The sequence below is a fragment of the Jaculus jaculus genome, chromosome 13 (assembly GCF_020740685.1).
Source record: "Jaculus jaculus isolate mJacJac1 chromosome 13, mJacJac1.mat.Y.cur, whole genome shotgun sequence".
Taxonomy (NCBI): domain Eukaryota; kingdom Metazoa; phylum Chordata; class Mammalia; order Rodentia; family Dipodidae; genus Jaculus; species Jaculus jaculus.
In genome coordinates, this window is record NC_059114.1 from 54,529,610 (window position 1) to 54,554,631 (window position 25,022).

The following is a 25,022-nucleotide window of genomic DNA, read 5'->3' on the forward strand; positions in this document are numbered from 1 at the left end:
AAGTCTGGGCGGCTGACCTCCACACCTGCCAGGTGTCCCTCTGCCCATGTCAGACATGTCTGGCCAGGCAGTTCTAGAATGCTCAATAAGCTGAGAAGACTCCCTTCCATGGACTCAGGAGCACACTGTGATTTCTCCGTTGTGGAATGCCTGCTTCCACGACACTCAGAGAAGAAACAGTGGGCACGTACTGATCTTTTCCCCTTTGTGGATGTGGATAAATTGGTGAAAGGAAAACACAAAATAGACTACATGTGTGCTTACTACAAAATACATTAAAATAGGCTATGTGGTTTAATAGGTTTATGTGGTTTTTTTTCACTTCTCATGATGACAACTTACGTGATCTTAGTTCCTGTGCTTTTAGACGACTTTATATTTAAGAAAGTTATGTTATCATTATTTCTAAGGCTAAAGTTAGCTTTATTTTCTTGAACCTATAATCCGAAAACTTAAGCTAATTAATATTGAAAAATATATCAGGGTGCATACTTGTATCTCCCCATGAAGCAATAAATCAAGAATTATTGGAGACTAGAAGCAAAGAAGATAACAAATTATGGCTGACAATCATTAGGTAGGGATTAAGCTCTCATTCCACCCCTTTTTTCACAGTAAAGGAAATTTTACATCAAATTTTCAACATCTTATATGAATTTGAAGAAGGAGGGTCATTCCTGTATTGCATATAGCAGCTGTGCTTACTTTCGTAATATGCAATATCCAAATGTGCTCCTATTTTAATGTTAGCCTAAAACACAGTGTTCAGACATGGCTATTTAAGATTGGAAAGAGGGCTCAGCATTAAAAGTGCTTGCCTGCAAAGCCTGATGGCCCGGGTTTTATTCCCTAGTACTCACATAAAACCAGATGTGTCTGGAGTTCATTTTGCAATGGCAAGAGGTCCAGATGTGTCTACACGATATATTTGCTTTCTCTTTCTCTCTCTCTCTCTTAAATGGTCTCAATAATTACATATAATCAAGAGATTATAAAATTGAAAAGAGAACTCCAGCCACTAAGTATTTTCATCTTCTCAGATTTTCTTTCCAATGTGATGAAATGAAATATATTTTTAAGTCTCTCATAACTTCTGCATACACTGTCTCTTGCTTATGCAAACTTTTAAATAGGCTTTGAACTCAAAAGTGCATAAAAATCTGTCCAAATTTTGTCTGGCTTTGCATTATTGTTAAGTCAGAGAGGATTCTAATGGAGTACAGAAGATGAGACAACAAGAATCAAATCAATAGACACAAAAGTCAAGTGAACTTGCATAAATTATCACTCCAATAAGAAATGACAAATGCATGTTCTCTTTCATCTTTCAAGTCATGTACATTATTGAAAAAAAGTCTAACAGTTAGCACCATGATTTATTTTTAGATTTTGTCAATGGGTACAGAAATGGGAAAACTGCAGTTAATTAAGCATTGAAGAGAGTGCTCTGAGTGCTGGCATGAGATCAATGTATTAGATGCAGTGTGCAGCACTTTGCATGTTGTGTCCACATGGAAGATGCTGTTGTCAGTGCTCCTTAAAGAAATAGGAGGACTCACAAGACCTCCAGAGGGCTTGTTCCATGACCAGCGTTTGTCTTGAAGAAACGAGACTCCCATTTTGACATTTAGGCATTTCCAGTGTGCTCTTCACATACAGCACACCCACTGAGGAAATAAAAGAGAGGTTTTTCAGATGTTGAAGGTCAGTGTTTTTAGAACCAGGGCCATCATAGATCATCTTGCACTGCACTAACACCAGCTCAACTCGAGAAATCCTTAGGGAGTGGTAGCAATGTGCTCTGGTCTTCCTATTCCAGTGCTGCTCTGTTCTTTAGGGTTACAGTGGCCCTACCAATGATGTTTCAAGGGCCGACACTACAGTTTTTAGCCATTATATAACTAGGGAGGGACATCAGTGATGTTCTCTGCCACTTGTGCGCATTCTTCAAATGCTGCGTTTGCTGTGCCTACCTTCGAGAGAGGAGCTGGGTTCCAACTTGTCTTCATTGACTTTGAGAAAAGTCAGAAGTCATCTTTGGGTTTGCCATCTCACTTGGCAGCTTCCAGCCCAGTATACCAACCTGGTTTGGTTGTGTTGCTGGCTGATAGAATATAGAGCAATGGGCAGTGCACAGAGAGTCCCATGATGACACTTCTTCAAAAACTTTTCCTGTAGATAGAGAGAAAAACGTATCTCAGGGAGCTTTTAGACATCCTTTTTCATGATACTAGCTAGATACTCTGACTTGTAGACTTTTAAAGACATGAGTTAAATTCAAGGCTCTTTGTTTGTTTTGTTTTTGTTTGTTGTTCATTTATTCCCAAACTTTCATTCTGGGAAATTTAGAAATTCTATCTTAGGGGAAATACCATCTGTATTGTTGTAAGAAAAAGAATTAATTTGCCAGCTTTGCTTTGGTCCTATTCCAAAAATCAAAAAGAATTTTGAAAAAAAAAAATCCTATTTGCCAAGCAGTATTTCTCATCTTTTTACTTTGCATATTTTAAAGATAGGTCTTTCATTAGCTGTCATCCATTACAGGTTACCTGTAATCAGTACTTTTGGTCATATTGTGTAGCTTTGTTTCCTTAGGGCAATGAAAATGGTATTGAACAATAGCACTAAAATGCAGGGAAACAGTTTGTAATTCAGTTGGAAATTGCTAATGCAGTAGGCAGTCGATAATACAATCAGGTTGACTTTCCCAGGAAAACATGAGCTAAATTTCCTCTACTTTGCTCTCAAATCTTCTGAGGGTAGGGGTGAGGGGAACGCTCTGAAGTACCCTGGAAGCTGGCCTGCCCTTGAAAGTGAAAGTTCTTTATGAATTGGCTCTCAGTGCTATCTAAAATCCTGGGAAGAGCGACTATTTAAAACTGAAATTCTCCCTGGAGAGTTTCGAAAAAGATACTAGAAAATCAAGAGTCCCAGAGCAAACAGCTGGATGACATGGTGCCTTGAAGTATCTTCTTCTGGTATATTTCTCAGTAGTTCTGATGCACAAGTAAGGCACTAATGTAATTATTGTTAAGCATCATGTATGAAGGGAAAATGAGCAGGCCACCTCTCCACAAGCTTACCCCATGTATGTTGTGTGTATTTATAATTACATTAGGCTAAGGCTAGTTAACATGTCTAGTATCTATGGATACGAAGGCAAATAACCTGGCATTTTGTGTTTAGTTAGAATTTTGTTGCTTTTAACTGGAGTAACTTGATTGTGACTATTTTTAAATCAAAACTGAGAATCAGAAGTTGTATGTAATAGGAGTTCATAGATTTCCAAGCATATGTAAATACCATAAATACTTATCTATAAATATAGTACTGAAATTCTATTTTCATTCAGTCTCTGTTTGGAGATACTGTATTGCAATTCGCCATTAAGAAAAACTGAAGCGCTGCTTCTAACTTTGAGTTGTCCTATAAATTTTCTGTACCTTATAATCAACAGTTTTCTCATGTGTGGTATGAATTTTTAAATAACCCAATTGCAATATTTCTTATTTCCATTAATTTCCCAAACTCTCTGGAATCTTTATAGATATTAATTATATCCAGAAGCCACCATCCTAAATAAAAAAAATCCACCAGGAAGTTATATATATATGCGTGCGTGTGTGTGTGTGTGTGTGTGTGTGTGTATGATTTCAGGTTTTATGCCAAAAATTCGTATTTATACTAAAACAAAACACATAAAAACTCTTTGAATTGCCTTGTATGTTATTGTTTATTTGTTTGTTTTCAGTTCATCTAGTATGTTGGAATAGCTTATAATATTCTAGAATTCAGAGCCCTAAGGTGAGGTATAATGAAAACTTCAGATCACATCCTGATTATATGATGATAAACTACTCTAGCACAGCTCTCCTGCCTTCACAGGCCATAGGAAAAGGTATTTTTGCAGCTAGGACCATTTTCCTTTCCTCCAGTCTTGTGTATCAGTGCATGCATGTTGCTGGCCAGGTTTGATAGCACCAACATTTGATGTTGTTATTTATTAGTCTTAGAGCTGCTTATGTAGCCAGTGCATATCACATGTTATCTTCTGTAGAGTGTTTATAAAACCACAATAACCAGTACTTTTAGGGACCATGACTTATGCCTTTCATTGGTGGTTCCTGGGTTTTGGCTGTTGTCTTTTTCTCAGATACAGGATAATCTGAGCCTGAAATCTGAGTGTATCAACATGCACTCCCTGTTTGCTTACACCTTACTTTCCAGAGGTAGGTTGCAAGGTGTATTGTATATTTGATTTGTAAGATGGGAAAAAATACAAGTTTTTTTATTGTACAAAATGGGTTATGATTTTAATTAAATATTTGGCATGCACAAGGTAGGTACCCAGATGTTGAATTAAAACTTCAACAAATGAAATTCCCCTTTTCTGTAAATAAATTGAGCAATGAAATCTAGTCGTATCTATCCTCAAGTTGGACAGAGATTCTAAGTTGCAGGCTGATTTAAAATCTCCCATCGGTTTCATAAACCCCTTTGTTGTTTTTGATCTAGCTCATCAATACTGAGTTTGTGACCAGCAATAATGCATGCTATGATTTTCCTCTGAAGAGAAAGGACAGTTTAAATAGCAATAAAATGTTAATGTGCTCATGGTGAAACTTTGGGATCTAGGATTGTACTGCTGAGTGTTGAAGAAAGCCAGCTGTGACCTTGTCTTCTCAAGCTCACTGTGCTGACTTGTCACCCAGCATGGAGTGCCCATTATCACCCTCTTGTTTCGTCATCCTTGTATCTTGGCATTATCCATTCCCCTGAAACTCAGTCCACACATGTGGCTCACTTAGTCCTTGTAGCTGTACCAAACACTGGAAGTTCAAGAGGAAGGTCATGTACATTGCTTTGCTATGGCTCCTTTCCAAGGTGGATATTTTGAAAGTAGAGTTTATTAAAATGAAAGAGGAAAGGAGAAATCATCAGCTATATTCTGTGCCATTAAGATAGACAAGCATTCAAGGAGGTAGAGATGTTGTTGTCCTTGTGAATCCCCTGAAGTGCTTAGGTTTCTTTCTAAGAAGTAAATGATGGATTGTTTATATGTTTCTCCCCCTTATATTTGCTTGGGATAGAGCAATTAGCTTCTTATTTTTTATGTTTGCATTATTCTTGCATATATCTTTCTGTGGTCCAGGCTATAAAAGTAAATAGAGGATCCAGCTGTATAAATGAATATCCTTTTAATGATTGTGGGGAGGAAATAATAATACTAAGTGGTGCAAAACCATTTTTATGTGATGACCTGCAGTGCTCAGCTCCCTGGTCCTCAGCCACAGGCCACCAGCAAGTGTGTTCATAAAATGGCAGTTTTATATGTTCTCGTGCTAATAGAAATACCTTGTGGTTTGTTTTGTTCCTAAGACATACTATGGGTTTTGAAGGGTGCTGGCATAGTCTGTTTTAATTTTCAGGGTCAAAGAAGGGTAAAATGGAGTTTGTGACTTTCTGTAACACCCTTCATTCTATCTCTGCACAAGAGCCTTGCTGAAACCTTGAGATAACACAGTTGCCGAGTGATAATACAGTCATTTTTGTAGTGCCATGAGTTAATTTCAGAGGTGAAACTGTGTCTACTTAGGGAAATAATGTGTTCTCTCCTTTCAAACCAGCCACTTGCTCAGAACAGTAGTGGATATTGAGGAGCCCCATGTGCAGGGGCCTGTGGGGAGCGCCAGCAGCGCCTGTCACTGCTCTCTTCCTCTCCCCCTCACTAGCCTCCTTCCTGGCCATTGGTACTTCTCTATTTTTCATTGATTGTTCTTATATCTCCACAGTCACTGGAAGTAATGTAATTTCAGAAAACACCCTACTTTCTACTCTACCTTTAATTTAATTTTTAATAAACCTAGTATTTGTCTGCTCAGGCTGCTGTAGACTAGGAGGCTTAAGAAATAGAAATGTATTTTCTCACAGTTCTTGAGGCTAGAATACAAGCTCAGGACGATCAAGCAGAGGCTGGTGAGGGGTCTCTGCCCGGCTGCCTTCTCGCTGTGTCTGTATTGCAGACAGAGAAGGACGCTCGGGCCTTGCTTCTTATAAGGACACTAATCCTGTTGGGTCAGAGTTCTGCCCTTATGCCCCTTTTAACCCTGATTTCCTCCATAAAGATATGGTCTCTAAATGGTCTCGTATAGGGGATTAGGACTTAAGCATATGAATTAAGGGCAGAGAAGGTGGGGGGAGGAATAAAACATTGTCCAGAGCACTGTGTAATAGAAAAATAAAATCCTTAGGGGACATACCATAGTATAAACTTTGTAATAAGTTAGTAAACTTTTAACCTGATGCTCTATGCTTGTTAATAATGGTGCTTAAGAAGTCCCAAGATAAGGCCAAAGAACAGTCCCAGATTCCGCTTACCTTCTAACACAGGCCTGCATGGCTGGTAGAGAGATGGAAGGAAAAGATTGTAATGGACTAGAAGAAGTTAAGGGCGATTGATTAATTCTGGTCTTTGTCCACGAAGACTTGAGTCACTATGTGATGGTGACTGATTCCTGAGAAACTTGATTTCCTCTCCTCATCCTGGTCTGAGGAACGGGGACTGGAAGTCTGATAGGAGGAACCCATTTTTGTATTCTTCACATCATCTTTTAAATGCAGCAAACCCCCGGACATACCCCAGCCTGCTCTAGGCCTGACCTGAGCAGAAGGGAACCTCCAAACCCAAAGATCCTCTGGATTTCTAACTCCTGGTTGCCGGGACACAACTCAGAGCAGAACAGTGGCTGGCAGAGGCTGAAAGGGAGTCTTGGGTGTTTTGCCAATATGATAGGCGGCTGTAGGATTTTGTGCAGCAGTCTGATGAACCCTCTTAAACAGAGGCACCAAATGCTGCTCAGCTGTGTAATTGGGATGGAAATGGGCCAATGAGAGGAAGCAGTTTTGTGCTTAACCTTTTGGGAGTCTTGTTGCAGGAGACTGTGTGTGTGGTGAAAAAAAAAGAAAAAAAAAAAGAAAAAGAAAAAAAAAACAGCATTACAAATAATAAGCTTCTCCGCCTGATTTGTAATGAATTAGTAATAAATAGCCTAGCGTGCTACGGAAAGTCTGACTATTACAGAGCAGCTTTAGCTAAGTGCACGGGACCACATCTTATTTTGATCAGCTGTAGCATAGCAAAGACATGTAATTATCATAATCTAACAATTAGCCTGGCATCACTTTCCAGTGTTTAATTACCCCGATAAATGGTAATTGAATAGAGGACTTAATGACAAGAGAGAAACTTTCATTCTGCCTTAGGTGCTTAAGTTGTCTACTTGGCTAGGCATAATTTTCTAGCATTGCTTGACTAACAGCTGTGATTATCATTTTTCTTTCTGCAGCCTGCTATTACTTCATTTCTTGGTCTTGACCTTTGTTTATCATATCATTTAACTCTTCTCAAAATGTGATGCTGGGGCTAGTGGTACAGAAGGCCGTTGGACATTTTACCCAGTTGTTGTATTTAGAATATCCTTCTGGTGTAGTTTCCCTTCTTTGAATTGTGTCTTGTTGCTGCTGTGTGAAGATATTGTGCTAAATATTGAATGTACTAAGACAAGAAGATTCCAGTATGATCTTAAAGGAGAACTATATGTACAGCAGACCTACATGCCACTCCCAGTTTTCTCTAAATCTACACATATTCTATGCTTGAATTCAGCACTTTTTTTTCTTCTGATTCTAGCCCAGGCTGACCTGAAATTCACTATTTATCAGGGTGGCCTTTGAATTCATGCCATCTTCCTACCTCTGCCTCCCAAGTGCTGGGATTAAAGGTGTGTGCCACCATGCCTGGCTTCAGTACTTTTCTTTAAATAACCATCATCAAATTTTCATGCTACTCATATATCTTCTTCCTTTACTTCATAATTTCATTCTCAGTCCTAGAATTTTTTTTTAATCCAGCTGCTCAGATATGTCCTAATGGACCCATTGAGGTAGCTAAATTTTATATGCCAACTTAAATAGAAACAATAACAATTTCTGTTTATATCCTAAAACTTCATGGAAAACATGATTATTATCTTTTGGAATAAAAAAATAAGTGCTTTCCCTTGTCCAATAAAGGTCAAAGAAAAGATAGGGCTGGAGAGATGGTTTAGCAGTTAAGACACTTGTCTGCAAAGCCTAACAACTCAGGCTCAATTCCCCAGTACCCATGTAAAGCCAGATGCACAAAGTGTTGTATCCATCTGGAGTGTCTTTGCAGTGGCTAGAGGCCCTGGCACACCTACTCTCTGTCTCTCTCTGCTTGAAAATAGATAAATAAGTCAATAAATAAATAAAAGGAAAGAAAGAAAACTATTCCAGCATGTTATGTTTTATTTGTATAACAATAAATTAATAGAGATTAATTCCATGTAGGTCTTGGACAACTCAATTATTGAAAAGTCAGGGCCAAATCTGAGACTTAGAAGATAATGATTTCAACAAATTATCATCCTCTTCATATAAACAATTATTTCACTGTTTACATGTCAGGGATTTAAGAAGTATTAAATATTTATTTTTCAAAATCCCCTTCTTGAGTAAGTGAATAAAGTGGAAACATTCTTTTACTGTGGTTGTTTATATTATTACTACTACTAAAACTAGGAATAACCTGGAATTTGCTGGATAACCCCATCTTACTGAAATAAAAAAGGAATGGTGACAGGTGACTTATTTGTTTGATTTTTTTTTTCTCCCACACACAGCAAACACAATCATTTTACTCCTATTTCTTAGGACAGTGGCTGCTTAAACTACTTTATTTTCTGTATCTACTTTTGGTGGGTCTGTGGCTATATGACTGGTGCTCTGTTCTATGTACTTGAGACGCCAAACCTCTAGATAACTTAGGCTACACTCTCCAGCTTTATCAATAGCTCTTGGCCAGTAGAACTAGAAAAAGTGCCTGTTTTGCATTGTAGAAGTGACCCCTGGTAGGACTATGCTGATTGCCAGATGTTAATTCTTTATTTTTGTTTCAAATCCCCTTTTGAAAGCTATTTGACATGATCTGTGAAGTGCTGGACCTGTTAGATCTCGGCCTGGGTAATTCTTTGGCCTGTTGACATTAACACACTCTTACTCCATGCCCCAGGCCTCGTTGGGAGCTTAGAGGCAATTAGACTGTCACCCAATCCTCCTGGTCCCATCCTGAAGAAAAGCCTTGTTTAGGCTCTGCCAATTTAATGCTGTTTCCTCTGGAACTCTTCTGTCAAGCTAATAAAACAGACACCAGATGAGTTAAAGCAGTAGAGAGGAGAACATTTTGTGTGTCTTGTGTTTGAAACAGGTGCTACTCACAAGAGATAAAAAAAATTTAAATTCGTTCATACTGATGTGGCTGGTACTTAAAAGCAGCACACAAAAGCTACTTGAGATGCTTGTCCATCCATTTGATATGGGTAATTAGTATTAATTGTGGGGTTTCTATATCCTCCAAAAGCAAGTTTTATTTTATTTTATTTATTTTTCATTTTTGAGGCAGGGTTTCACTGTAGTCCTGGCTGATCTGTAATTCACTACATAAAACTCAGGGTGGCCTTGAGCTCATGGTAATCCTCCTACCTCAGCCTCCCAAGTGCTGGAATTAAAGGCATGTGTCATCACACCTGGCTCAAAAGCAAATTTGTAAAGTGCACATACTTAACACATAGAGACCATCCCCCCCCCCAAAAAAAGTGATGGGTTAGTATACTAGGCTACTAATGAATTCTAATCTGGCCAGGAAAAGTGTGTCTTATGACTATTGCCAATAGTTAATGAATTCTGCTATAGAATTTATAATTCACAAAACACACATGTGTTACCTTTATTGGAAATTTATTAAGGGATCAACAAAGCACCCAGATCTGTGTAGGAAATGTTTTATCAGTATCTTACCCTTCTTTGGATGAAAAACAGTAAATAGTACATTATTATATTACATTTTATCTGCAGGAGAATAAATTGGACACATCTCTGAAGTTCTTCTCAAGTTCTTTAATGTTGTAGGTGCTCTTCACTTTTCTTGGATAATTAGGTGTGAGTGATCTGCTCAGGGCCCTGGGAGAGTTGGATTGGATTGCCTGGTGGTGTGGTCATCACTGGTTTCAGCCACACCTGGTCTGGTCACCTCGAAACCAACCATCCCTCTAACTCTGTCAGAGATGAAATTGAAAAGCCAGTTACCCACACATCTCGAAGAAGAAAAGTTTAAAACTGGAAGAACAAATATGCATTCAACCTCACTGGTGCTACTCACTTGCTGTTTACATTGCATGCTCGAACCTCTGTAAGAAAACACAAAAGTGTATCTTCAGACTTAGTATAGGAGAGCCATAAGGCTTGCATTCTGTGCTAAAAGGAGAGCAGAAGGAGATGAGAAGAAGCATGTTATGCAACAGAGACTGCTGTCCTGCCCATCTCAGAAAAACATATTTAGAAACCAAGTCCTATGTTTCCTACATGGTCCATTAGGCCTTTTGGGGACAAACAAGAAATTTCTCTAGTTAAAAAGACATCTTATTCTGTAATTAGCCTTTAAATCAATAATAGTAGAATTAAAAGACAGTGCTGCTATGATAGATTCACACTAGATTTAGTTGAAAATTTGGGAAGAAACTTGAGGTGATAAATTCACTTAATCTTTGATCAGAAATCATATCCTTTTGCATCTCAGTTTTAGATTGTAATGCATTAGGTTGCCTTGTAATTAAAAAAGTGACAGTGGAATTCTATTCAAACAGGAATGTTAAAACAATCACCTCTTGACAGATTAAAATACATTTAAAATGTAATAAGCAACTATCCAGTTGGTGGAGAGTAACATTTTCATTATTGAATCTTTTAAGACATTACAAGAAGAAGGATAAAAATGTGTCACAGCTTCCTAACTTCTAATAGCCCTGTCTCCTTTGTAGTGATACTCTTCTCTACTTACGGAGTGGAGCAACTTCTCTCCGGAGCTGCTTGATAAAATACCTCACTGCATATTTCCCTGGAAGCAGGCTGTGCTGTGCCAGCAACATATGCTAAAGGCCAATTTAGAATGTTTCAGATATGCACCATACCCTTCCTTTTCCAGTTACAAAAATGAAATGCATTTTGGCTTCAGCAAATGAGGATGGTGTAGGGGGGGATTGCTACAAGACAGAGGGGTGAGGAAAAACTCAGAGGAGAATTATGTTCCTGCTTTTCTGCAGACAGAAACCAGGACACTGCTGTGTGTCCTTTCCATTTGGCCTCCCCAGCTGCTAATGTTCACAACACAGGAGCATATGGCAGAGGGAGAGGTAAGGTCAGAGCCACGACGAACCATTCATTGAGAAAGATAGTGAGGTGGTGTCTAACTTGCCTTAACCAAGAGCTCCCAAAGGACAGGAAATGAGTAAGAGCTTCCTCTAATAAAAGACCTTGAATACTCCAGGGTTAAATGTTCTATTTTTTTAGTGATCCAATGTGGAAAATAAATTACTGAGTTAGGAAGACAGATTTTAAGGTGCAGGCTAACTAGGATCTGGTGATGCTTTGCTTTGTTCTCAGTGAGAAGTTGGGGGCACACTGTTTATATCTACGTGAAAGGCTCATTGACATCTCAGCTGTTTTATTTCATTTTAATTTTGAGATTTGAGTCATGATTTATTTCCACCTTACAGGTTAACTGAGGGGAGAAATATTAACAGCGGCTTTAAATTGAAATTAAATCAGAATTATATTTAGCCATATGATCAAAAGTCATCAGGCAAACACATGGAGATAGGCCAACTTTCCTGCATACTTCCTAGTTCTAATCTGTGCTTTCTTGATTACTTGGGCCATTATTAGTATCCCTAGTATGTACTTTCCATATAATTTTAGATGGTCTTTGTATCATCTAATACTACCCATACAGTTCATAATTCACTTTTGGTATTTATAATTTTATTCTTGACTAGTTAAAATGACACTTCTGTATTGTAGATGACTTATTCTCAACCATTGCCAAATCTTGATAAATTGCGCTGGAGAGATGGCTCAGTGGTTAAAGGTACTTGCTTGCAAGGCCTGGAGGCCTAGGTTCAATTCCCCACTACCCACGTAAAGCCAGGCGTATATATCTGGGGGTTATTTGCAGTGGCAAGAGGCCTTGGCACACCCATTCTGTCTCTCTCTCAAATAAATACAAAATGTGTTCTTGTTATGAGATATATAGAGAGTTGTATGCTATGTAGTGCGTTGACCATAGTAGCCATGCTGCCCAGTGAGGGACAGAACCACCTTTCTAAGCGTGTGAAGTATTTCTGGCTCCAAAGACATTTTTATATTGTGAGATCAGTCAGGGAGGTAATTGTTTTATGCAAATACAATCACTTTACTAAGTGTGGTGACTGTGCATGCTTTTACATTGTGAACTACTGGGATAATTTAGTAAAGATTGTGTTGTAATTATTGTTGCCTTACTGGGGTACCACCAGCTATTTTAGTTAAAAAGATGCAGTGATCTCAGGAAGGTGAAATCCACAGCTACAATATGTCAAATTAAGAAACAGCAAGAAAGGGAAGACATTTGGAAGAAAATTTCTAAGAAATTTACAAATCGGTTAAAGCAGTCATTTTATTACCCGTGGCATTTGTAAATATTGGCATGCAGAAATCATTCTTTCTGGATGTGAATTTCATCTTTCAGATGAGCTGAAGCTCATGAAAGCTGTTTCCTGATTGAAAAAAAAAAAAAAAAAAGATCCCTTTATGTGAATGGTTGCTGAGCCTAACACCACTTTATTCTGTGAAAGACTAAAATAACGTGTATGAGTCAGGAGCTCACCCTGCCATCTGAAGCTGCTTTACATGCTGATTGATAACTTGCTGTAAGGCTCTGCTAGAACACTGGTCTAACCTTACAATAACCAAATGGCACCCATATACTTAAGAGGGTGCCATCATATGAGGGGCCTTGCTATGTAGATGGCAAAGCTTTGCAGCCACCACGGTTAGAATGACAGACTATGCTTCAGAGCCACTGAAGACTTGGGTTCTGATTTTAACTCTGCTACCTACTTCCTGTGAATAACTGAATTAAGAGGATGACATCCTCTGTGAATGCTGTTTCCTGGTTTGTAAAATGGCACAAATTATAACTACCCAGTGCCATTGCTTTGAACATTTCATATCTATATATTTTGTCTGTGTAAAACAGCTATAGTTCACAAGTGCAGCAGATGCTTGTTATAGTAAGTGGACGTGAGAACTAAACCCCACTGAGAGTGGAAATTGTCCCTCTGAGGGAAGAGAGGACAGACCTGTGGACTTCATAGTAGCAATTGAATCTCGTTCAGAGTGGAATACAAGGAGGTCTAGTTCTGGGGTCAGCCTGCCTTGCCTCTGTGTTCACTGGTTGCGTAATAAGGGGCACATTCTCAATTTCTTTACCTCAGATTTCTTGTTCTTAGGTGGATACATTAGTATTGTGTAGCCTATGGGACTGTGATAAAGATTAACTTGAAATAGTGGATGTAACAGATGTAGGTAGGCACTCAGTAGTAGTGTTTGTTCCTTTCTTCACGGTAAAACCAGAAAGGAACTGTTCACTGTCACTTTGTGTGCAATGAACATGATTCGGTATAGAATTAGAATATCTAATTGTAAACTTTTCTTTGGATGATTCTTGATTATGTCATATAAAAACCATGCATGATTTTGATTTATTATCTTATGCTCATGTCATTGTTTATATGCTTATTGTCTGTCCTTTGACATGTACATTAGTAAACAAATCTGTGTAGGCTCATCAAAGCAGAAAATCAGAAGCTGCTGAGGGCTCAACACTAAAGGAGACTTAATGACAACACCCTCCAAAGCTTAAGGAATATTTGCAGAAGAGGGGGCAGAAAGAATGCAAGAGCTGCTGGGGAAGGTTTATTCTGAGGCATTATCCCCACCGCCAACAGAGAATGATTGGTGGATACCAATAATCCCACTAAGGAAGGCTGTCAGTGGAATGAGGGCAAGGGAAAAGGAACACAAGAGAATAACTAGATGGGAATATGACCAGTATGTAATATGTTTACAAAATGAAGTTCTCAAGAAAGTTTATAGAAAGAACCCAAAACAGAGCAACTGCCTCTAATTTCACCACTCAGGAGGTACAGGTAGGAGGTTTAGTAGGTGAAGAGCTCCCAAAGGGCAGGAAACGAGTAAGAGCTTCCTCTAATAAAAGACTTTAAATACTCCAGGATTAAGTGTTCTTTTTTTCTTTCTTTCTTTTTTAGTGATCCAATGTGGAATATAAATTATTGAGATGTCTTTTCAAAACATAGACAGTTAACAAAAACATATCTGCAACAGGATGACAAATTATCATCTTTTCTTCAGCAGTTGATCAACTGAAGAAATCACGTGTTTACAATAGGCACCACAGCATTCCAGTTACTACACAAACTTCAATACTAACCAAATGATTTGCTGGCCAACCCAGCATAGAATGCGTCTTGAATCCCACAGTGTACCTGAATAAAATTTTAGGAATATTAATGGGTATAAAAGATGGGAAAAGGCTGGAAAGATGGCTTAGCAGTTAAGGCAGTTGTCTGTGAAGCCTAAGGGCTCATAGTTGACTCTCCAGGTCCCACATAAGCCAGATGCACAAACTGATGCAAGTGCACAAGGCCACACATAGGTACAAGGGGGTGCATGCATCTGGTGTTTGATTGCAGTGGCTGGAGGCCTTGGTCCACCAGTTCTCTCTCTCATTTTCTCTTTCTTAAACTGGCCAGTATGTTGGGCTTGCCTCAAAAATAAAAGAGAGATGGGGAAAAAAAGAACTAATTTTGAGGTGTCAAAAAAAAAAGAACCTGTGACAATGTCTTTTAATTGTAGAATAAAAGAATTATAGAATAAAGGAATAACAGAATGGGTCCAGGTAATGGCAATTTTAATTTTAATTTCCAGTTTTGAACAGTGCCAAATGCTAGTAGAAACTAGCATGAGTGACACTTAGGGAAAGAAAAACTTCCCCCTTGAATGTCTTTAAAATCTATAATAATAATATAATAGTATAAAGTGCATCTGGGCACTGCCTTCTGCTGCAGCTCCTGTCTGGCTCTCAGCCAAAGCTGTCATGCTACCCTGAGTGCCTATGACTCATAGCCCCGCACCCTTTTATCTGAGCAGTGCGGTATCTTTTCTTTGTACTTTGGCAGTGATATTACCTTGATGTTCAGAAATCTTTTTAAGGCAACAGTCTTTCCTTGCATCTTGACAAATCATTTTCTCCCAGTAATGAAGGAAAGGTAAATCTGAGATCATTATCAACATGAAGGAATAAATACTTGTGCCTTTCATTTTTAGGAAACGTTTCTTTAGTTTGAGGTCTTCTAATTGAAACAGGAACATTCTGGTGATCTTTTCTCGTTTCTCTTGTGTAAGTTGGCACATACGTATGTCTCTAGGATACCTCTATTGCTGCCTCATCTAAGACTTGAGTTATGGCAAGGCCCACAGGACAGGTTCTCATTTGAAAGGAAACTGAGGCTGCAGGTGATGTAGGGCTCTTCCCATTAGCAGATCCAATCCTTAAATCCAGGTCTACCCACACAAAAATGACTGGTGCCACCACTCATTTATTACAGTGTTTTTCAGAAGTGTATCTCAAATTTGCAAATGAATATTTAGGACCAAGAGCAGAGGTGGTATACTTCTATATTGGTCCCAAGCTTCCAGAGTTTTACTTTGGTCCAATATTTCAAAGATAATTTACTGGGAAACTAGAGGGCATGAGGAAGGTCACTGAATGTTCAGGAGCCTGGGAACCATCCCAGAGATAAACAGAAGAACCAAGATGTGTGTGTGTAGACAGAGGACACAGGAAGACACAGCTGACGTCTCCAAATGTTTTATGAACTACCTTGTGGAAGAGGAATTAGGTTTGCTCTCTGTAGCTCCAGGTCGTAGGCGTAGGGTCCATGTGCAGAAATTACAGAGAAGAGATTTATGCTCCATAGAGGAAGAAAGCTTCAAACAGTTAGAGATGTCCAAAAATGGAATTGACCAGCTTCTCTTCACTGGGAAGTATTCATGTGAGACTGTCAGACTTGAAGATTATGAACATTGTATTTCAGCAGTAACACAGTTTTATGATGGACCTTTCTGAGAGCTCAGGGAAGAATTTTTTCGCTAGCTAAAAACAAAGGGGATTTTATAGGCTTCCCCGCAATGATTTTAAGGCTGAGAAAGTTGTATCCATAACAATTCTTGTTTTCCATATCACTGGGTCCTGTGGAGTACTTTTCAACTGATATGGAAAAATTTGTTAAAACTGATAAGCAAAACTTTTGTAAAATTGAGATTGAAGCAAAGCTTATGGTATTTGCCATCAGTGTGAGCACAGGCATGTGCATGTACTCACGTGTGTATTTTAAGTGTTTCCGAGTTTGCGTCAATTTTATTCATGCCATCTGGCTTCTTTCACTGCTCACCATTCCAGCATTAGAACTTAACCTATGAAATTAAAAGAAATAGGGTAACCATCATTGAGTTTAGATAGTTTCAATTTCCTTTAAATATTTTGTTTTATGTATTACAGAGAGAGAAAGTAAAAATGGGCTCTCTAGGGCCTCTAGCCACTGCAAATGAACTGCAGACACATGTGCCACCATATGCATATGGCTTACATGGGTTCTGGGGAATTGAACCTGGGTCCTTAGGGTTTTAGTGCCTTAACTGCTATGCCATCTCTCCAGCCTAGTGGTTTCAAAGTTTTTTTTTTTTGTTTTGTTTTTTGTTTTTTTTTGGTTTTTCTAGGTAGGGTCTCACTCTAGCCCAGGCTGGCCTGGAATTCACTATGGAGTCTCAGGCTGGCCTCGAACTCAAGGTGATCCTCCTACCTCTGCCTCCCGAGGGCCGGGATTAAAGGCGTGCTCCACCACGCCTGGCTTGGTTTCAATTTTTAACATGGAAGAGGACAAGTTGTCAACTGAGTGCTGAGGAGAACGCAGAGCAAGGATCTAGATTCTATTCCTGAGCTTGTTGAAGTGTTCTCTGCTTCTTTATGCCTTTCATTTTTATTTTCATCCAAAATGAAGATGTTCTAAAGATTCTCTTTTTTTAAGTATTATGGGTCTAGTTCTCCCAATATTACAGCTCTATTTCTTGATGTTCACACAGGAAATTGGACTTAATTATAACAGAAAAGGCATTCAGTAACTTATCATTCTTTAATTGGCTTAGCCATTTATTGAACAATATTTGTTAACAGAGGCAGTCTGGGAAATATGGAAACTGCCATTTTAATAAAAAAAATTGTTTATTTTATTTATTTATTTGAGAGCAACAGGCAGAGAGAAAGAGGCAGAGAGATAGAGAGAATCGGTGCGCCAGGGCTTCCAGCCACTGCAAACTCCAGACGCATGCGCCCCCCTGTGCATCAGGCTAATGTGGGTCCTGGGGAATTGAGCCTCGAACCAGGATCCTTAGGCTTCACAGTCAAGTGCTTAACCACTAAGCCATCTCTCCAGCCCAGAAACTGTCATTTTAAGGATGAAAATTATACAGCAAATCATGAAGATTTTCACCTTGAGAGTGACATCTAATGTCATATGAAGGTGATAGACTTCATCCTTAGGGCATTGTTTCATTTTGTTTTGTTTGCTATTTTCCTTTTTTGAAGTAGTGTCTTACTGTAGCTCAGACTAATATAGAACCCACTCTGTAGTTCAGGCTGACCTCAAAGAGATGTTCCTACCTCAGCATCCCTAGTCCCATCACACCTGCCTTTTTTTTTAATTAATAGAATTCCTATGTCAAATGATTTATTGTTACATGCATATATCACATTCAAACAATGATTCAAGTAATAATAGTAAGAACTGATCATAATGTTTTATCTCCAGAATTATTGAAAGGTTTAACCAGTGATTCCAAGCACAAATCCTTTCCTCTATAAATGACTTAATCATTTTCTTCTTTCAATAGATTCCAGAGGGGCGACTACCATATTGACGTCTGTATCAATGACTACCTGGATGTTTTCTGCCCTCACTATGAGGACTCTGTCCCAGAAGATAAGACTGAGCGCTATGTCCTCTACATGGTGAACTTTGATGGCTACAGTGCCTGCGACCACACTTCCAAAGGGTTCAAGAGATGGGAATGTAACCGGCCTCACTCTCCAAATGGACCACTGAAGTTCTCTGAAAAATTCCAGCTCTTCACTCCCTTTTCTCTAGGATTTGAATTCAGGCCAGGCCGAGAATATTTCTACATCTGTGAGTACATAGAGGTTTATTATGTTGTAGGGCAGCTGCAAGAATCCAGATTCATTTTTACCCATGTTTCAAAGAAATGCAGAGCTGGACTCTGCATTACAGATGTCTTCTTATAAATGCATACATCACCATCCCTAGATACATTAGCTGGGAATTGAGAGCACAAATTAGATTAAAGACACAGCTCCTCTCCCCCTATGAAATTGCATGTCAGCCTACTCAGTGAACCACTGCTGACTTGTATATCTTTTAAATGAAAATTGCCAGGACTTTTCTAAAGCTGTGGAAAAGTGGGGAAAAAAAGATTGCTGAAAAAAAATAAAGGAAATAATTAAATTTACATAAGTTGGAGTCATTGGATTTCTTATTCAGGTGTCAGCAATATCCTTTCAATCATCCACATTTTTTAGTGTAGAAAGCCAAACCTCCTGCAAATGTCAGCATGCTGACGATAAATTCTTGCTTTGCACCAAGGAGAAAAGACAATTATTAGGAGCAGCTGTGTCTTTAGACAGGAAAGTGTGAAGAAGTATCAAGAAAGAGCTCCCAGGGAACTGATAGGAAACGTTACTCACCTTTGAGCAGTGAGTGACTGTCCTGAGAGAACTCTAAAATGTTCTCAACAGACCTTTGCTTTAATCTCAATGCCACGACCTGGTTTCTTTCCCATTACATGCAACATTACTTCTTCGGGCATTGTACTGTTGCAGGCTCCTTGGAAATGCTTCTTAAACTTCACTGTGCGTAAGAGACATCTGGGGGTCGGGTTGTTATGCAGAGTCTGATTTGGGGCCTGGGGTGGGACCCACGATTCTGTACACACAAAGTTCCCAGGTGATGCTGCTGCTGCTGTGACGGGCCTGTGGTTCTTACACCGAGTAGTTCTACGAAATGCTCACTTTAGTTCTCATGGTATGTGTCTGGACTTTCCTCTAGTATTAGATACTTAAGCTTTCCAGCCCTTCCTGTATAGGTCACTATTGACACACACACACACACACACACACACACACACACACACACACACATATGCAAATTTGTTTGTAGTACATTTATTGAACAGCTTTTATTGTCTCAGAAATGCTGGGGTGTGCAAGATAGAAAGTCATTTCTGATTTTTAGGGGGCAGACTTGTAAGTTGGAAGTTAGAGTATAGTAGACACTATCTGACTGCAGACAAATTCAGGGAACATTGGGAATTTGGGGAAAGTAGAGGCTCGCCTGCTTGGAGGCGTTGGGGTGTAAATGTTCCCAGTGTGTGGAAGTCCACATATAACTAGCGTTCACTTTGCACCCCAGCTTGCCAGACAAACAAGATAAAGCACATTCCTGTTTCTTCTGACTCATTTCTTTAGCCCAGATTTCTTCACCCGCATGGTTTATGTCTACTGAGGTTTCTAGCTTCTCTTCATCTTCCCAAAACAGAATTCTCTAGTAAGTCAGATTTCATCAGCACACGGGCTCTCTCACTTATATTGGAATTGAATTTAAAAAGGAAATTGAACAGCACCAGTTTTATTATTTCAGTACATATTTCAGTTGTTAGTCATGAGAAAACATGTAAAAGTCTTGATACTATCTCGCATTCATTCTCTAAAGTAAGGAAAGGAAGATTGAGTACCCCAGATGCAGGAAACACTGGCATTTGGTGAATTCTCGCATTCACAGGCAGCATGCTTTTGTAAGCCTTTCTCTGAGTTTTTACTTTGTGAAAGCACCCTGCTCCATAACTGAAGAAAGTGAAAGAAGTCTGAACCATAGGATGACATCTCATTAATTGCCTAATTGTACCACACAATATTAATATAAAGGAAATTATTTCTAGTACTGAAGTTTCCTTGTTGGTTTCTCAAGTTAAACACACACACACACACCCAAAAATGAAAAGAAAGTACCAAGATGAGAGACACACCCACCAGTTAACAAGTTGATGGCATGATTAATAGAAATTATAGAATCCATTGAGGTTCATAAGCAAGATGTTATTCAAATATACTGTAGTGCTTATGACTAGGTTTTCCTCATTTGTGGTTAAATTCAATATTTCACTAAAAATCATTATGTGTCTTCTATAACATTCATTTAACAGAGTCATTTAACTGTCAAGGGCTCCCGTCAAAGTAATTGTTCCAAAATGCTTCAAAATATCAAGAGCTTTTTGCTGTTCAGCTGAGTTTAACTTAAATTACTTTTTTAAATGAAAGGTAAAATAGCACAGAATTAGCAGCACAGTGATGTTCATTTACAAGAAGCACAGTGGCCTGGTGTTCAGTTAAATTGAATTTTCAACCATGTTTTCAACCCACAAAAGCATACTGTCTGCTCAAGGGTGAAAGGCTCTCTTACCTACCTCTGCTGAGAGCAGAAGTGGCAGAGCTACCATGGATGTCTTAGTACGTTTAATGTGCTGTGCTCATAATTAAACTAAAAGATTCTTATGGGAGAATTGGCCCTCAGTTGAATTTCCTCTCTCCTAATATGTGTGAGATGATCAGGGTGATTGGGGAAAGGCTTTATCTTTTCCTACTTACTACATTCAAGAAGCTCTTGCCCACCTTAGGAACAAGCTTAACCACCCAGTGGACAATTTTACAGTATGTTCTTGCTAAAACAGGGGTACAGTTTAGCTCCTCACTGCCTTAATGTCTCTGCTGATTTCTCTAAAGCAAGGAAGAGGATTCAACCATTCCCTATGGTCAGTGCTGCTTAAGCGTGCTTGGTGCTACCTTAGGCTTGGTTGGAAGAATTCAGGGAGAAAACAGATTTGGCAGGTAGGGAAGGAACACCTAAACTCAGAAAAAGGTACAGAAATACTGATAAAATCAAGCTATGCTTTATTTTCAAAGGCTTATTTCCTTTTTAATTCTTTGAGTTAAGTAAAATGAATAATATGCAGCGGTTGAAACATCTCACGAACTTCCATTTTGTCTTAAAAGAAAAGCATCTTTCACTGCCCTAGGTTGTTTGTTAATCCAGAAGGCTCTCCCTATGCTATGTTCTCCTTCCCTTGGAATCAGACAGCATGTTAAGGAATATAATCACTGGTCATTGTTGAGGCTAACTGGGGCTATTCCCAAATCTGGCTAATACTATTTTTAATCTATAGGCATTAGTTTGGGAAGAGACATGTTAGTTACACAAAAATGTCAGTGCCATTTCTATCAGTAGTGGGTGTCAATCTATTTAGGTAATAGTCATTTATTATACTTGCTCAAGAAAAGAGGAATTTTAGAAACTTCAAAACTATTCATTTTAGAGTGGTTTTCCTAAATATTAATGTGTTTAGAAGAACTTTTTCAGCTCTTATTTCTACGTAAAAAGGGAAAAAGACAAATCATTAAAATAAGGACACTACATTATCTTTATAAGTCCATAGAAACACTGATTTCGAAAGCACCCTTTCATTAAGCAACAACAACTGAGTCCCAGACTTCCTTTCCTTGGGGGGGGGGGGAATTTCAAGGTAGGGTTTTACTCTAGCTCTGGCTCACCTGGAATTAACTCTGTATTCTCAGGGTGGCCTCGAACTCACGACCATCCTCCTACCTCTCTCTCCTGAATGTGGGATTAAAGGCGTGTGCCACCACGCTTGGCTTGAGCCCCAGAAGTTTGTTGCCCTAACTCGCTGCACAATCTGGGGGTAAAGCATTCAGTGTCTCTGAGCGCCAAATCTATAAAATAATGTGGCTGTAATGAGTGACTGTAGCTCCAATAAACTCATGTTATTAATTTTTATCTGAGCTCTGCAGCTTCAGGGTAAAAGATAACATCTGTGCAATGGCCCAGCCTAGTGCCTTAGTTATTAGGTGTCCATAAATACTGACAAAAGCGCAATGTTTGGGAAAATGCAGTGGAGAGGTATGTTGGAATTGTGCTCCCCCTACCACCCATCATGTCTCCCTTGGGGCCACAGGCTCCTGGGTGATCCCCTGCTCTGGACATGCACTGGAGCAGCCCCACACTCACTTTCTGCCTTACCCTGGCAAAAGTGTAGCTTCTGGCCAGGTCAGCAAGACTCCCCGGGGCTGTCTGCTCTTCCCCACCCCCAGTCTCTTTGATTTCTTTCCCTACCATTCTGTCATATTTTCTTTGCTCCACCCATTCTTTCCTCTTCTTCAAACCGTCTGGCAAGTTCTTTACAGTGACCTTGGCACTGCCATGCTCTCTGCCTGGCATTCGTGTCCCTTGCTCAGATGGCTCTTCGTCAGAGAGGCTGTTCTGAACTCCCTGTATCAAAATAGCACCTTGTCATTTTCTGTACTCTCACCGTCCTGTGTGCTCCCTTACTCACCTGTCACTCCTGACAGCAAATGTTAGTGGTTACTTGTTCGTGGCTGCATCTGCCCTGCAGCATGGGTTATGCTGCTTAGTGTATAGTGCTTGTTCACTAAGTAGCATAACTATTACTGACATTGCACTGTGTTCCAGGGCCATCCTAAGCATCTTGCCATCCTCAAAATAGCACCTGGAAATAGTTTTCTTTTTCTCCCACTTATGAGGTTAAGTCATTTAAGTTTACCGAGATATGAAGTGACTGATAAGAGAAGAAATTACGAATGTAATTGGCTTGAAGTAGAAAGTCAGGCTGGAAAGATTGCTTAGTAGTTAAAGCACTTGCCTGCAAAGCCCAAGGACCCAAGTTCACCTCCCCATTACCCACGTAACACTAGATATACAAGGTGGTGCATGCAGCTGGAGTTCATTCTCAGTGGCTAGAGGCCCTGGTGTGCTCATTCTCTCTTTTTCTATGTTTCTCTTCTCTCTCAAATAAAATATTTTTTAAAAGAAGTAGAAAGTTCTCAGTTTCATACCCTTCAAAAACCACACTGTATTTTTTTTTCATTTTGTTAAATTGTAGTTTAAAAGGTTTATACAAACATATACACACATTTTATTTTGAAAATGTAGACCCTCCATTGACCTCTCTCAATCCCACCCACTGAACCCTCTCTTATTCCCCCACTTTGAAGATGCAACATTCAGCAACCATTAACTGCCATTAGCTCCTCGTGGAGGCATGGCGCCTCCCTAGCCCCTCTTCCATTCATGATGGAATGTTGACTGGCCCTACTGTATGAAGGTCTGGTGAAGGTAACCATAGCTGCTGTGAGTCCATTAATGTAATGGCCGCATTGTGTTCAGATGACAGAGTTCTAAAGCCTTGCTCCTTGCCCTCTAGCTCTCACCTTCTTTCCATACCTACCTCCATGATGTTCCCTAAGTCTTTGGGGGAGGGTGAAAGGATGCCTCATTGAGTGCTGAGCTTATTCCTTCACTTTGACCACTTATGAGACTCTGCATTAACCATAGCCCACTGCAAACAGCACGCTGTCCTACATAGGATTGAGACCAGCAGTAATCTTAGGATATAAACATAAGTATTTTGAAGTCAGGTTAACACACATTTGTTTAGCAAGACAATATTGGTGATCTCCCAAGCCATGGGATTTTGAGCTGGTTATAATATCATGTATGAATTCCCTCTTGTACAGTGGGCTTCAAATCCAACCAAACAGCAGTCATGTGACAATGATACCAGTGGACACATCTTTCCTAGCAAGTCAGTATTATAGCCCGCAACATCCATTGCTGGGTAAGGCCACTGATTACTTTTATTCCCTAGCATCCTGCATAGTACCTTTCAGCACTGTATTTTTTATTAAGAAAATAAAAACCAAAAAAATTCAGAAACAACACTCACATTGATATCTACAATAATTTCAAAAGCCAGAAATGTTGCATTTTGGAGCTTAACACTGTACTGAATGCTTCAATGGCCTGGAAAATTACTTGACCTCACAAATTTCACTGTCTTCATCTGTAAAATGGGTTGACTAATAATAACTGGTCTTTATAACAATCTTCCTAGTTTTCAAGACAATGATTTTTTTAAAAAGCCAGGTATTTTCAAAGATCGACATCCTAAAATACTTTGTGTCCTTTTGAAAAGTTAAGGATGTCTACAGCCATACCACTCTGAATGTACTCAATCTCAAATAAAAACTTCATAACTGTGTAAACACTAAATTTGAAACCAGTTCTTATATTCTTAAGGAGCATTAAATAGATGTATATATCTATAATCCCAGTGTTGAGGGGGTCAGAGACAAGAAGAGTGCTGGGGCTCCGTTATCAGCCAGTCTATCCAAAAATACAGCAAGCACCAAGTTCAGTGAGAGAGCTAACCTCAAGGGAACAGGAGATATCCAGTGTCCTCCTCCATCTGCTTTCAGGTGTACAGGTGTGTGTATTTGCATAGATGTACAGGGCACACACGCATACACTAAAAGGAAAAAGAGAAAAAAGATTATATACTCCAAAGGATATGTTCATTCCTCTTGGTGTCTAGTTTTTCCGAGACTTCCATTGGTAATCTACATTCAGAACTATCTTGTGAACTGGGCAAATAGCTCAGTGGACGAAACACTTGCCATGCATATGTGAATGCCTGAGTTTGCATCCCCAGAACCCACATAAAACCAAATGCTGTGGCCAACATTTGTAATCCCACCCTGCCTATAGGAAGGAGGCTGAGATAAGAGAACCCTCTGAAAACTTGCAGGCCAACTAGCCTGGTGAAAACAGAGGCAAACAAGGAAGAGATTCTGCCTCAAAGGTGGTAGAAGGTGGGAAACAATAGCCAAGATTGGCCTCTGACCTCCAGACATGCATGGTGGCCAACATGCACCTACACCCACATATATGAACACATACACACAGTCCCATCACAAAAAAATATCTTTATTTTGTCCTTGATAGTTTATACCGATATATACTTTTTTCTTACTGAAATAGAAGAGAGTTTGA

General features: G+C 39.3%; 1 protein-coding gene across 2 annotated transcripts in view; it reads left to right on the top strand.

Annotated features, from left to right (window-relative positions):
- Efna5 (ephrin A5) overlaps window positions 1-25,022 on the top strand; it is a 295,324-nt gene that overhangs the window by 229,694 nt on the left and 40,608 nt on the right. For both annotated transcript variants that reach the window (XM_004652484.2, XM_004652483.2), the window contains exon 2: window positions 17,923-18,215. In XM_004652484.2, the coding sequence (XP_004652541.1) occupies window positions 17,923-18,215 (293 nt within the window). The remainder of the gene's footprint in view (window positions 1-17,922; window positions 18,216-25,022) is intronic.